Raw genomic sequence first — 14652 nt, 5'->3', positions numbered from 1 at the left:
GATGTTTTTCTCACTTTTATCCCAGTAACTTTTTATGTTTCTCTATTTTTGGTGCCCTGACTCTAGCTAAAACCACATAAATTAAATTAATAATTTACAACCCCTTCAAATAAGTGTTCTTTGCTACCCACTCACTGGTCTATAAAATACTAGTACATTTACATTTTGCATTATTTTTTTTTTGCATACACCCATATGAGAAGCAATATATGGACAAACATTTACCAAACTTAGGTTGTGTGCAAACATTTTATTTCTGTTTTGAACAGTGTTGATTTTGAGTAAAATCAGATACAAAGTAATAATAAATAATGCACATGAAGTCAAATTTTAGGTGCCGTGCCAACGGATGTCTTAAGATAAGATACTGTACAATAAAGGCAACAAGAATCACCAAACAGTCATAGTGCACTGGAAACCAAAATAAAAAGACAAATAAGTTATGGGCATATTGTTTGGTCAGTCAGCAATGGCCATTCTGAACATCTTGAGAGCCTTTTAAAAGTGATGTTTTACAAAAAACAACAACAACAACAAAAAAAAAACTTCAAGGTAAACATATCACAGATAAGATCAGAGAAGATAAAACTCAATTTAAATTAACAAGACAGTCATTTTAAGATGGTCAAAATGAATGCATCATGTGTTAAACAGAATGCATATAGTCTAACAAATGTTCTTATAAAAATAGATAACTGACACTCAAGCCATTGTCGAACAATCAGTACTTGAACTTGTACAAGATCTCATTCTAAAAACAAACATCCCCATTCTAAAAAAAAGCCAAAGTCAAGTCCACAAGCTCATAGAGAACAAAATCATGCAACTCAAAATTTTCTTACATAAAATATATTAAAATGCATTTATTCTACCATTACTGACATTTAACACCTGTTCAACTTAAGCAAATCCTCGTTCGTCTGAGGAACACGGCTGAGACGTATAGGTCCTACGATATTTCCTTTTATGTAAATAATATGTAAAAATGAACATGGTCCCAAGGAAGCTATTGATTGTTCTCAAAAGGCTGAACCTTCAGCAGGAAGGCTCAAACAACATCTAAACACAGTCACACCTTAGAAAAAGCAGGAGAGTAAATGGTGTAGCCTCTGTGCTCGGTTTCATATAGCCTACTGTGGGTGCATCGATGCAAAGCCAAACAACCGGTTTAACCGTTGTAACTATTATGACTTTTTTTTCTCTACTTTTCCATGTGATCTCATGAGCCATTTGGACAGTGGTAAAATGGAATGGAAAAGTGAACAGCAGATACATGGGTTGAGTGTTTTCAGAACCATACACATGTTGTTACTGGTAACTTTCCGGTAAGATGCTTTTGAGTATTATAGGCAGCGGGAACTGATGTTATTCCAGAGACGTACATTTTCAACAGTCTAGTGGGACTGAACATTAGCTGAGGCTGGGAGGGGGAATATACAAAGCATAGTGATGTGAGCTGGTGCTCAATGTAGTTTTTTGTGTGCCTGTGTCAGCAAAAAAATCTGGCTGTCCATCAGTATCCCTCTATAGCGGCTGCCTAAGTCATCGCAGCCTAAGCTTTATGCCTTTGTTTTACTCTGTTTCTGCCGAATCACAGTACTTTCCCCTTAAATTTGTTCAGTATATCTGTGGATTAGCCACACTAATATAGTTTCTTTTCCCTTATTATTATTCTGCTCATTCAAACCTTCTTTACGGTATATCTGACATCTCCCATAGACGCTAGGGCGTGTTCATGGACATAGTGAGGGCTGAGGCATCTACACTACGGGGGTCCTTCACTCCGATGATGAGGTCATTGGTTCTCCTAGTGCCCTCCACCAATGAGAGGACATCTATCCTCTCCACATTGTGACCTTTGGCCTGTAGTAGCTCCACGTCTTCCTCTAGAAACTCAGCTGCCAAGGAGAGAAAGAGAGAGAGACATGTTGAGGTTAGTGGTCAGGAGGAACAACAAGGAAGAGATGTCTGAGCGAGTATATCCAAATATATATAAGTGGAAGAGATCTGCACTCATATTTGATTTATCTGACTGTCTGACAGGTACGTCACTCCTCAGGGCTTTAACAGGATTAATATGTGAAGTAACAAAGATGAGGTAAGGAGGTAGGCACCCCTCGAAGCAGTTTGGTCTCTGCTTGGGTGACACTATGATAGGCTGGATACAAGAAAGAAGAAGAAAATGCAAATTATTATCTGCATCCCACTTGGATACTGGATGACGCTGGCTTGCAACTGTTGCTAATTATACATCATACTTGCCTAAACAGTATGGTTGTATCTGTGCATATTGTATATGATGGTTAAATGATAAATTGCAAGACTGTTTCTCTGTCTAGGAAAGACTGTTGTAGTGAAATTACCAAAAAAGGGACAGACATTGAAAATGGATGAAACCAACCTATCATGGTCTCATGCAATTCTGCAACTATTTAAAGGGGGTGGTTACTTCCTGTGATTTCACTGATCACCCTACCTCTGAACAGAGAGGTGGGACTAATCAGTGAAATCACCTGGTGGAGTTGTTAGTTGGAATGAAAACCTGCAGCCTCTTGGCCCTCCATGGCACAAGTTTGACACCTGTGCCCTAAGGGGTTGTCAAACAGTCAAATAAGTCAACGTTTTACCTGCAAAAAATATGCGTACCGCCATGCAAATCTGATCCACTTTTAGAGGTTTGTATTTATTAACAATACACTGACTTGTCACCTCCCCACCTGCTCGCCTGTTTTGAAAAGTGTGCATAAAAATGAGGGGGGATATCAGATTGTTCATTATCTGGGTGATATATCAAGAAGCAGACTGAACTTTAATTTTAGGAAATGAGAAATGGAATTGAAAAATAAAACTCAACCGACTGTAGATACTGCAGTCACCTTTTTAGAACTGGTAACGTAAGACACTGGATTGTGTTTGGCCAAACTATACAATAGATAGTGATGTAGGAAATAACTCACAGTCCACTAGAAGGGTGTTGGGCTGCAGCTGTGGATGAAGCCTGCCAAACGCTAAACTGTCACTCAGGTTTTTGCGGGAAGACAGAATATTCATCAGCACCTGTAAGAGAATATTAACACACTGATAAATCCCTGTGAAACAACTTGAGTGATGACTTGTCTTCCCACTGGAGAGCAGGAACAAAACCCAAATGTACTAAGGTGTGTTCTCACACTGCTGAGGAACTAACAATCAGTTATGACGTTAATTAATTCTTTCAAGTGCGTAAATCACCTGTGTGATGGCACTGAGTGCTTTCTCTCCATGGGAGGAGCCCAAGGCGACGTAAGTGCCACACACCCCCAGTGCAGGCCTCACCGCTGTGGGCATCAGGAAAGACATCGGCCTCTTCCCAGGCTGGAGGCTGTTATGCTACACAGATGGAGAACAAAAACTGTTAGGAGCAAGAAGCCGAGAGGCATGACAAATACATGAACCACTGGTTTTTATTAATTACAAACTAAGGCAACTCGGAAAATTATCTTAAATATTTTAACTGCTGATTAAATATAGCCCAAAAGCAAAGAAATGAATAAAAGGTGCAATTACTGGGTTAGGCGGCGAGGAGCTCTGAGTTTTATTAAGCCAGGAGAAGTCGAGGATTTGGCTATTCAGGAGGATTCCTGAAGGAGTTACTATCCCGCTGCCAAATGGTTTATTTAGAGAGCTAAAAACATAAAAAAGGGATTATAATGAAAATTGTTCAACAAAATCCATTCATTGGGGTTTGCTTAAATAGGCTATGTGCTACAGCAGTAACACTACAGCATGGCACACCTCATGACTGACACAATGAAGTCATCTGGTCCCATGACCATGACCTGGGCAGATGCCGCGCCCTCTTCCAGGGTAAATGACGGAGTGTAATGACCAGCAGGAAAGGCCTGAGAGTCGTTGATCATCTGGCGCAGCAGGGAAGCCTGGGACTTACTGGGAGAAAGGAAAAACATGGGGTTAAAAGAACTTGCCTCCATGAATTATAATGGGTTTATACATGCTGTGGTACATTCAAACACTGCAGGGGAAAATTTACCTCAACATCTGAGCAACTACCTCGGAAACAGATGTGTCATACATGGGGTCTCCCAGTCCGCTAGCCAGGGCCAGAGCTATCTTCAGAGACTGGGAGAGCAATACAAAATGAGCATGAAAATGGATCCCGCATCATTTAATACAGTTTAAACACAGACAGAATACTGGTAAGGCAGTTAGTGTATTACCTCTGCAATCCAGTGGTAGGTGCTGTTCCTTGGCATCTGGCTGGTAATGTTGTAGCCTTCCAGGATGTTGAGAGCAGTGATGAGGGCAACGCCTGCATGTGGGGCCGGAGCTGCCATCACATGGTGTCCTGCACAAAACAAACAAACCCAACAGCCCAGAATATGAGACAAAACATTAACAGCTATGTTTTACGGCTGTACTAATGGTTCAGCTTAAGCCTGTCATTTCAGTCACTGTGGTGTCTTTTGTTGTTTAGACGTCATACTTCATTTAGCTGACATTCATTTTTATTTGGTATGAAAAACATCTTCAGCAGACAATCACAGTAAATACGCTACCTTGATTATTTAGTCAAAAAATATCTTTGTTTTATCATATTGTTATTGTGCCCGAGTCTGCCTGAATTAAAAGGCTGCACCAAAATAGACCCTCTTTACTTTACTGTCACATCAATGATTTTGTATTAATGGCCAAATTGTTAGTGGAGCACTAAACAAAACACACTCTCCAAAGCCTTCTCACACTGTGGTGCTGGGTTAAGGCCCCTTAGTTTTCTTCAAGAAGAAAGTGAAAACACTCCTGTACACCCATAAATGGACCTTGAGAAAGGTTGGAGGACCAAAACATTGACAAATAAAGATCCAGAGTCGTTTTCTGTGTGTGCAGGGGTGTTTTCAGTTTCTTCTTGAAAATTGTTAGTGGAGACAGCACTTTCACTCAGGATAGGTTTGGAAGTGAAATGCCTCTAAAAACAAACAAATGTTGAAAATGTAATTAGACACGACATGCATACAAAAATATCAACCAACGACATGATAGGTGCCTCTGTAGAGCAGCGGTACAGTGGGACAGCAGTAGCGCATACTGTAGTGCTTACAGAGGAGCACAAAAGACTGATAGAGAGCTTCATCACATGATGCAACAACAATCACCTGAAGCTAAATATCAGCAAAACCAATGAGCTTGTGGTGAGCTACCAGAGGAACAGGAGGCCCCCTGTCCTGGGTGCCATACAGGGAGACGACGTTAAGTGAAAATGCTGAGATATGGAGCTGAATAATGGCCAGAAAAGTGTTTTTGTTTTTTTTTGTTTTTTTTGCAAAGCATTATGATGTCACAGTGAAGCTAACGTTTGACCTGTTGGATACAAAATACACTATATTGCCAAAAGTATTCGCTCATCTATCCAAATCATTGAATTCAGGTGTTCCAATCACTTCCATGACCACAGGTGTATAAAATCAAGCACCTAGGCATGCAGACTACTTCTACAAACATTTGTGAAAGAATGGGTCGCTCTCAGGAGCTCAGTGAATTCCAGCATGGTGCTGTAATAGTAATGTAATAGGATGCCACCTGTGCAGTAAGTCCAGTTGTGAAACTTCCTTGCTACTAAATATTCCACAATCAACTGTTAGTGGTACTATAACAAAGTAGAAGCGATTGGGAACGACAGTAACTCAGCCACGGAGTGGTAGGCCACATAAAATCACAGAGCGGGGTCAGCGGATGCTGAGACGCATAGTGCGCAGAGGACGCCAACTTTCTGCAGAGTCAATAGCTTGAGACCTTTAAACTTCATGTGATCTTCAGATTAGCTCAAGAGCAGTGCGTAGAGAGCTTCATGGAATGGGTTTCCATGGCCGAGCAGCTGCATCCAAGCCATACATCACCAAGCACAATGCAAAGCATCGGATGCAGCGGTGTAAAGCACACCGCCACTGGACTCTAGAGCAGTGGACACGTGTTCTCTGCAGTGACGAGTCACGCTTCTCCGTCTGGCAATCTGATGGACGAGTCTGGGTTTGGTGGTTGCCAAGAGAACGGTACTTGTCTGACTGCATTGTGCCAAGTGTAAAGTTTGGTGGAGGGGGGATTATGGTGTGGGGTTGTTTTTCGGACGTTGGGCTCGGCCCCTTAGTTCCAGTGAAAGGAACTCTTAATGCTTCAGCATACAAAGACATTTTGGACAATTTCATGCTCCCAACTTTGTGGGAACAGTTTGGAGATGGCCCTTCCTGTTCCAACACGACTGCGCACCAGTGCACAAAGCAAGGTCCATAAAGACATGGATAAGCGAGTTTGGTGTGGAAGAACTTGACTGGCCTGCACAGAGTCCTGACCTCAACCCGAGAGAACACCTTTGGGATGAATTAGAGCGGAGACTGCGAGCCAGGCCTTCTTGTCCAACATCAGTGTTTGACCTCACAAATGCACTTCTGGAAGAATGGTCAAAAATTCCCATAAACACACTCCTAAACCTTGTGGAAAGCCTTCCTAGAAGAGTTGAAGCTGTTATAGCTGCAAAGGATGGGCCCACATCATATTAAATCCTATGGTTTAAGAATGGGATGTCACTCATGTTCATATGTGTGTGAAGGCAGCCGAGCGAATACTTTTGGCAATATAGTGTATAATCACTTAATCATTTCATCCTGTTAGATATTTGTGTGGAACTTTGTCATACTGTAATTAGTGTATGATTTCTGAGTCCTTCTTCGGTCCAGGTCGACATTTTTGCTAAATTTGAAGAAATTCCCTCAAGGCATTCCTGAGATATCACATTCACAAGAAAGACATGAACATATGGATGGAGGGATGTACATATGGACGGACAACTGAAAAACATAATGCCTTCGGCCATGGCTGCATAAAGCGGAGGCATAAAAATATGTATGATATTAAATAAATAAATAAATAAAGATGGCATATGGAAATATGAGAAATTATCCAAATATCAGGTTATGTGAAACCTATGACAGAAAACTGGTACAATGTGAGAAACAGCAAATGAATTTAGTACATATACACAAAATGTGTGAAATGTGCATTGTATATGCATTAAGAAGACAACAAAAAGCAGCAATTTACTGTATATGCATACAGTGTGGCATGCAAGGGTGGGTCTTCTCAGCCAATGTTCAATGAATGTTTCAGGACATGCCAATCCATGTGTAGCATGAAGTCAAGGAGTTGGCTGAGCATGGCTTCAATCACTACACTGCGGTAACTGCTCTGATGTAGCAACTAAACTGTATTTACCCTGGTAGGTGATCTCTGCTGGCTGCTGCAAAACTGTGCTGTAGTTTCCAAAGTCTTCCTCGGACAGCACGCCCCCTCTTGCTCGTGCCTATGGACAAAAGCAAAACACATTTGAATATAAAGGCGATGAACAGTCACTGTATGTCCCTAACTGACTGACTGACAGACCCCCCACTGCTGAAATGTGCATTGGTCCAAACCCAAGTAGTAATGGTTTGTCATTTAATTTTTTCACTTGTCATTTAGTGTGCAACCTTGCTTGTGTAAGTACATTACGGTTGTTTGCACTTGTATGAATCTATTAACCTCTGGATGCATAAGTGGGCCAAAAATGACCTGTGTTGTTGTTGTTTTTTTTTCGTAATGTTTTTGCAATGAAAATATTTAATTTGCTTGCTAACATTATTATAGGTTGGGAGGGTGTTTTGTTGACAGAATAGAGGAATAAGAACGAGGCTGATGCTTAGGCTACTTGCCTAGGAAAAATCTTTTAGATTTTTGCATTGCCACTAACCTGCAGCCTAAGCACATAATTAGGTTGAAAGCCCATATAGTAGGTGGGTTGCTATTTGTTTTCATGGCAAGTGTACCTGTTCCACACACACTATCCAAACACACTCACAACTGTGTTAAACAATAACCTTATTTTAAATGATAAATCACCAGACACCATATATGTTTATTTAATGAAGTTTAACAAAAAGGATGAAAATAATAAGCCTAAATTATTGACAAATACATTGAATTTAATACAGGTAATTTTTGATGTCATCATGGATAAGTGTAGACTTCAATCACTTACACATCTAAGGGTTAAGGTACAGATGGCATGGTGTTCAGTTTATGAAGTGGCAGGATTTGGGTTTAGGTGTTGGTCTGTGAGGCCCTAAGAAACAGTATTCCCCTGGGACAGCAGGGGCAGTCTGGCAAGTTTTCTTGTTTTTTTGTCTCTGGTCTTAGTAATTCGATCATAAAATCACAGCTCTGGTGAGGTGCTAGAATTCAACACCTCTAAACCTCTGAACAATACAAGCACATGTAACTGAATGAAGCATCTGCACTTTTGCACAGTGGCTGAGGGGCCTTCCTGACATGGAAAGCCATCCTGTCCTAATAATCTAAAACATGATTTTGACACAGTTAAAACTATTACAAAATTATTTATATTATTCCTGTTAGTATACTTTAAATTATATTGTTGTTCAAATAATGTTGCTGAAACTTTTTTTTAAATGGTTAAAAAAAAAAGTAGGACCTGCAAACAAAATTTTTCAATATTTACAGCTTAATGGTAATAATAATTCATAATACGTAAATTATTCACAGTAAATACTTGTTTCAGTGCTCTCCTCTATGCTGCAACTGTAAAGATTAGTGTGGCACTTAGTTTCTAACCCAAGTTTATACCATTTTTGGCATAAATAGAGGATGAAATCAAGAATCATTTTCAAGTTTATATGCTTTGACACCACCTTTTTATCTATTGGCCTTGGATTATAATAACGGACAGTAACCATTACCACACACACTCAAGGGCCACTTCATTAGGTCCACCTGTACAGTCTAATGCAGTTCAATGCAACAGCTCTGCCTTTTAAGAAAGTTTATAATGTTTAGTTTTTGTTGACATTGTGGAGAATGAGTAAATTAAATTCTATGTTTATTACTGAGGTTGTAGTTTGCAGAGGTCTTGTACTGGACTACATTATATTGAAGTGTTTCTGATTTTTTGTCCTCCCTATTTATATACATGGGAGGGACAGAATAGTAGAAACGCCTCTCAATAAAATGCAGTCCAGTACAACAGCACCACTAACCAAAGATATAATTGAATGAACACCTCTATTGCTGTGACAAAAAGAAAACCTGAGCATTATAACATCACAAAGGTTAACTTTATGGCAGAACAGTGGTATTGGATTGGATTGTGCAGGTGGACCTAATAAAGTGGCCACTGAGTGTAAGTAATGAACTAACTGAACCCCGCCGTGTCCAGAAAATCCTGTCAGGAAAACCCAAGTCTGTAACATCTCAAATGCATATTTCTCACAGAGGCTCAGTCCTTCATAACTGGACGAAAATGAAAGCATAAAAGCTGTGCTCATGGTGGCGTGCCTATGTGTGGGCATGGTGCAGCAGTGTGCTGCGTGCATGTGCACTATACCCACAGATTTATATGCATGACTACACAAGCTGGAGTCAAGAGCATTTCCATCATTTCAGTTTACTGACTAACTGTTTCTATTTTTGTGGGTGTTTTTCTTTTCTTCCTTGTCTTTGGCTTTGAATTTGATTGTCTTATTATTTATGTTGTATTTGTGCCTGTTGTCTATGATGTCACTAAACACTGACACACAGTGCTGCTGATCACTCTGCAGTAGGCCACATTTATATTTAGCAAGAATGATCTATTGTACTGTGATGAGGGAATTATAAGATAGGGCTGGGCAATAACACAATAAAAAAATATATATTATCACAAGATATTTTTCTGCATAAAGATATAAAAAAAAGTTCAATAAAATATTGCTAGATTTTTATTCCATTATTACCACACAAATCCAAATCTTGTGGCAAGAGTAGAGAAAGGTCTGCTTGCTTGACTGGTCACGAGTGATTTTATCATGAGAACATTTTTGGCTGTATTGCCCAGCCCTATTTTAAGCAAATGCATGGAAAGAAGCTTAATGTTATGAGCTTTACTGCTGACAAAATTAGGGAAAGCTGATGTGAACAAAATAATATCACAACAATCCTGTGATCTTACCTGCATGGTAGTTTAAAGTACAATGCATATCTCAAATAACATTCCCTAATTTGTTTCAGAGCTTGTTTTATGAGAGATTTTGATAAGTAACAGCTTTTTATGAATACTTTCAACCACAAAGTCATAATTAAATATCAACTTGATACCATTATCCCAATATAATTATGTTTAAAGCTGATAAAGGATAGTTCAATTATGGCCTGGCCCTAGACAAAAGTTTGCCAGATTCTTAGGGCAAAGTTTGGAGACTTTGAACAGTTATTTCAGTGGGGCCTATGCAGTGTTTATTGCAACTTATAGGTTACGTTGAAAAAAATGAAAAAAAATGCCATGCGTCCTTACAGCAGCGGCCATTTCCTGCGTCAGGTTTCCACTGTAGAAATCTGCTATCCCATTAGCTGCTACAGCATCCAAGATGGTTGCCAAATCAACACGCCTGGAGAACAGTCCGGGAAGGGGAGGCTGACCGTTTGGGAGGAACAAATCCCGGAAAGCATCCGACATGTTCTGGTCCTTAACTTTGGCCAAAGCTTCAGCTGGGGAGAGATAAGCAGTACAGATGAGATCACAATTTGGCTTGTGCTGTTCCTTTTGTTTTTGAATGAACAAGCACACTGTGTGGTTAACAGGTCTATCATCTGTCTTAATGCTATGTTAGCTCATGTTTTTCAGGAGCAACATCACTGCTGGGCAATCATGCAGTGTTGTCAAATTTTACAAACAGTCAGATTAATGACATTCCCTTCATTAAAGTCAAGTTGATTTCTGAAGCCATTATCAGAATCATGCCTCAAAGGGCTTTACATACCATAACATACTACATTACACTATACTTACCAAGGTCATGAGTGACATTAAACCCATTTCTGGCCACATCTGCTGCCATGGTAACCACATCTTTCCACGGCATTCTGAAAAACACAAAGGTCCCACATGATTGGCGTGGTTAATGAATCTTCCAAACTTATGAATATAACCTGAACTCATCACTTTAAAAGGATTATTTTTTTCAAGGTAAAAGTCTGTAGTGACCGAGCATTAAACTTATCCACCTGCATGCATCAAGCAAGCATGTTAGTGCAGTAGCATCACTCTCTTAACAACTAAGGCGTCAGAATGATTACATAGCAACAGAGTAATTACCGCCCAACGTTCTGATGAGGAAAGACGAGCAAACAATGTCTTCTCCTTAAACACAGCTGGTGATAGCTTCACTGGAAAGGGCATCAGACCCATTTAGCTCCTTCAGACACTCATTATGGTTGAACAATGAATCAAATAATTTTCAAAATCGCAATATGGTAGACAGTACAACTACAGGCTGTCCATTCTAATCTGATTCTCGAAGACTAAGTTAAATAGATTGTAGTTTTCATTTTAATGGGAACATGATTGTTTGATGAAAGTAAAAGATACTGAGGCGAAAAAGGAATGAATGCAGAGAATCCAGACATCAGGAGGAAGACTGTAAACAGTCACAGTATAAGGAAAGATTAAAGTAACAAAACAAACTACAATTACAGTTATAGTACCTGCCATAGAGCTGGTGTGCCTGATGCAGCCCGCTGAGCATACCTGGTACTCCAACCAGCAGGCCAGGCTGAAATTCAACAGCAAGAATAGCATGTTCCCATCACCCACATCTCGGAATAATAATAGCAACAGTAACATTTCTGCTCTTCTCTGACTCAGCATCTGAAAAGTGGAAGGAGGAATATTTTAAGAACAATGCCTTACCTTGAGATCAAGGTCGGCCTGCAACATCTCCTCGTGGATGGCAGATGGTGCCGTCTCCCTAAAGTCAATTACCCTGGTCTCATTTTTACGGATGTCATGCACCAACATAACTCCACCGCTGCAGAAAATATCAGCAAAGCTCTGTGTTAGCTTTGCATTCATGCTTGTTATATTTCAAATCAAAGATCCCAGCCCTTTTGATAAATTTGTTAATATCACTCACCCGCCGATACCAGAGGTGTGGGGGTGGATCACGCCCAAACAGAGGGCAGCAGTGATGGCAGCGTCCACACTGGAGCCCTGCTTCTCCAGAAGCTCAAAGCCGAGAGATGTGCACTGGGCCACATCAGTCACCACTGTGCCCTGGTTAAACACCTTGAAACAGGAGAACAAGGAAGGACTAAAGTTTTATTGTGTCTTTGAACCGAATTGACTTCAATTGTGGGTGTGGCAGCATGTGTGGCAGATATAGTCCAGATAGTCGACAGGTACAGGCGGGATCAGAGGGCCTGGAATCATTTGAGAGGATCAACACTAGAGCTACCAAAATTAAAACCACCAACCTGTGGATCTCCAAAGTAGATCTGCATGATGAGAGCTACAGTGACTCCTGTGGCGAAGGTCAGGCAGGCTGTGATGATGACCGTCAGTCCATCTCGCTGGCAGGCACAGCTGTCTGCTAAGGGGTCTCGGGTGGTCTCTCGCAGGGGTGAGATGTCATGGCTGGCCAAGTCGGAGGCCGACGATGGGAGACGCTGGAGGCGGGCGGACTTCAAAAACAGATCAGGATCTGGGGGCCATACAAACCAAAAGGCTAAGGGTGAACAGCAAAGAGCGAGACACATGCAATCCTACAGCTCATTTCTTTTGTTCTCTCACACCAAACTCTACTGACAAATCTAGCAATGCAGTGTGACCTTGCTTATTATTCAGCATGACTTAACAAATTATGAGGACGCAATCTTCAGTACAGCATGCATCCAACACACCAAGAAGCAGCTGTTTCAATAAAATTTCAACCATAAGAATTGATTTGCCTTATTTTCCCACCATGACTAGGTATGATTGCTGAAATCACCATCAAATAAATCTCTTATGCTTTTTTTTTTTTCCCTTTTTTTTCAGAAGGCATATATCACAAGCCTAATCAAATGAATGGTCACCCCTTGTGAACTGGAAGGTAATGTTAGGTGTGATGCCAAACAAAACCTCAAAAATGTTCAAATAATAATCTTAAAATGTTCAATTCATTTTGTTCCTTTCCTATCATGATATCATGACTGACCTGTGTCTTGTTCACTTAGAAAGTTGTCATCCTCCTTGCGACACTTGAGCGTGTTCTCCCCGGACAGCACGTCGTCCTCTGGCAGCCTGGGGAAGCTGGTGATGCTCATGTAGTCCACCGGGGAGTAGGCACTGCCCAGGGTGGTCTCCGGGTTGGTGTCTTTGTCCGTCATTAGCCCACTGGAGTAGCCGGCCACAGCCTCGGGGGCAGGGTTGTGCATGACTACTCTAGGTGTCGCAGTCGCACAGTTTAGGGCTCCAAATCACAGGGGCATGGAGGAAAGCTCAGACGAGGAAGTCCATATTTGCACCGCTGCATCTGTTTCTGTGCACCTGTTAGTGAAGCAGACCTAATGCCAAATCACTGTATTACTCCTGTATGGCTGTGGTTGCTTTATCGCACTTAATTTCCCATGATATCACAATATTCCTCTACAGTTTTGTCGTGCTGTTTTGCATCCTTGAATAAGGTTACTGCCGTTGTCTCTGCCCGGGGAATATTAGGCCAAGATACTCAAGTGCAGCTCCCGGGATGATGATGATGATGATGATGATGATGATGCATTCCTCCAGCTATGCATGTGTACCACCTGGAGAGGAAACCATGCAGCCGACGTTTGTATTTTTCAGCCTCTTTTTTTTTTTTTTTCTTCCCTCCGAGCGGCGTTTCTCTTACAAAGCTAGCAGGCTGTGGCGACTCGCAGGATTTGCATAGCCGTCAAACAAGCCAGCCATACTGGTCATGTTTGCCTGCGACAAAACAGGTTCTAGCTGTATTTCCAGTGTCATCTACGTTACAATTAACACTCCATTACACAACAGACTAAGACCTGACTAAGACAAACCGGGAGAAAACGCGCTGTTTAAAACGCTCAGATTGACACATTTATTATGCAACCTATATCCATTCAGATGTTAAAAATAATAAACTACCATATAGGTTGTATCTACTCACCGTGTGTCCAGACATATATTATCCTTGGCTTGGTGGTGTTTTTTTTTTTTTTTAAACAGAGCAGATGAGGTGTGGACTCTGCCTCACCGGGAGAGCCACTAGCTGCTGCTGCCGTGACATCACGCCGACTGAAGTTGGTTTCACATTAGCATATGGGAACCTGGCCCTGCATTTACTTTGTCCTCCTCTGCAGCTTGTGAAGGAAATACACAATATATATGGCACACTGAATAATGTGTTATATCCTGTGACTGTGCAGTGGAAGATGAGGAACTGCCTATAACGATTAAAAAAAAAAAAAAAAATCATTATGACCTCTTAACATAAATGCACAATGGAAAGCAAGCAGCAGTGTCATTTTGCAGTGAATTAAAAAAATATATACATGTATTTATATCTATATCTATATCAACGACGCATTTGGAAGAAAAAAATCGATCAAAGCATCTTGAAACATTTGATCTGTATTTCCTTAGCTCCTCAGAAAAAAATTAACCATTTTTTGCACGATCTAACGAAAGAAATAGTGATTCATTTTTTCATCAGCCTCCACTAAATATATATTCATGTTCATTTCCTTGTCTCATGTATTCCTAGAAATTATTAAAGCGAGCCAAAAAAAAAAAAAAAATACAGTTAACAATTTCAA

The 14652-nt window shown here is 40.7% G+C and overlaps 1 protein-coding gene across 2 annotated transcripts; it reads right to left on the bottom strand.

The window, feature by feature from the left end:
- Nucleotides 1-235: 235 nt before the first annotated feature.
- On the bottom strand, nucleotides 236-14138 carry ggt7 (gamma-glutamyltransferase 7). Of its 2 annotated transcripts, none has more exons than XM_030056200.1 (16): nucleotides 14004-14138; nucleotides 13050-13638; nucleotides 12328-12554; nucleotides 11988-12139; nucleotides 11765-11882; nucleotides 11560-11627; nucleotides 10865-10938; nucleotides 10370-10563; nucleotides 7261-7348; nucleotides 4218-4345; nucleotides 4031-4119; nucleotides 3775-3927; nucleotides 3547-3664; nucleotides 3232-3369; nucleotides 2958-3057; nucleotides 236-1898 (listed from the first exon to the last, which is right to left on the bottom strand). In XM_030056200.1, exons 2-16 carry the CDS (start codon nucleotides 13267-13269, stop codon nucleotides 1723-1725), a joined length of 2043 nt encoding a protein of 680 aa, XP_029912060.1. In that variant the 5' UTR covers nucleotides 13270-13638; nucleotides 14004-14138; the 3' UTR covers nucleotides 236-1722. The 2 variants fall into 2 exon arrangements, with proteins under 2 accessions (XP_029912060.1, XP_029912061.1); XM_030056201.1 differs by having other exon boundaries at nucleotides 13050-13381.
- Nucleotides 14139-14652: the final 514 nt, after the last annotated feature.

The sequence above is a fragment of the Myripristis murdjan genome, chromosome 7 (assembly GCF_902150065.1).
Source record: "Myripristis murdjan chromosome 7, fMyrMur1.1, whole genome shotgun sequence".
Classification (NCBI taxonomy): Eukaryota; Metazoa; Chordata; class Actinopteri; order Holocentriformes; family Holocentridae; genus Myripristis; species Myripristis murdjan.
This window is presented reverse-complemented; position numbering and strand designations above follow the sequence as displayed.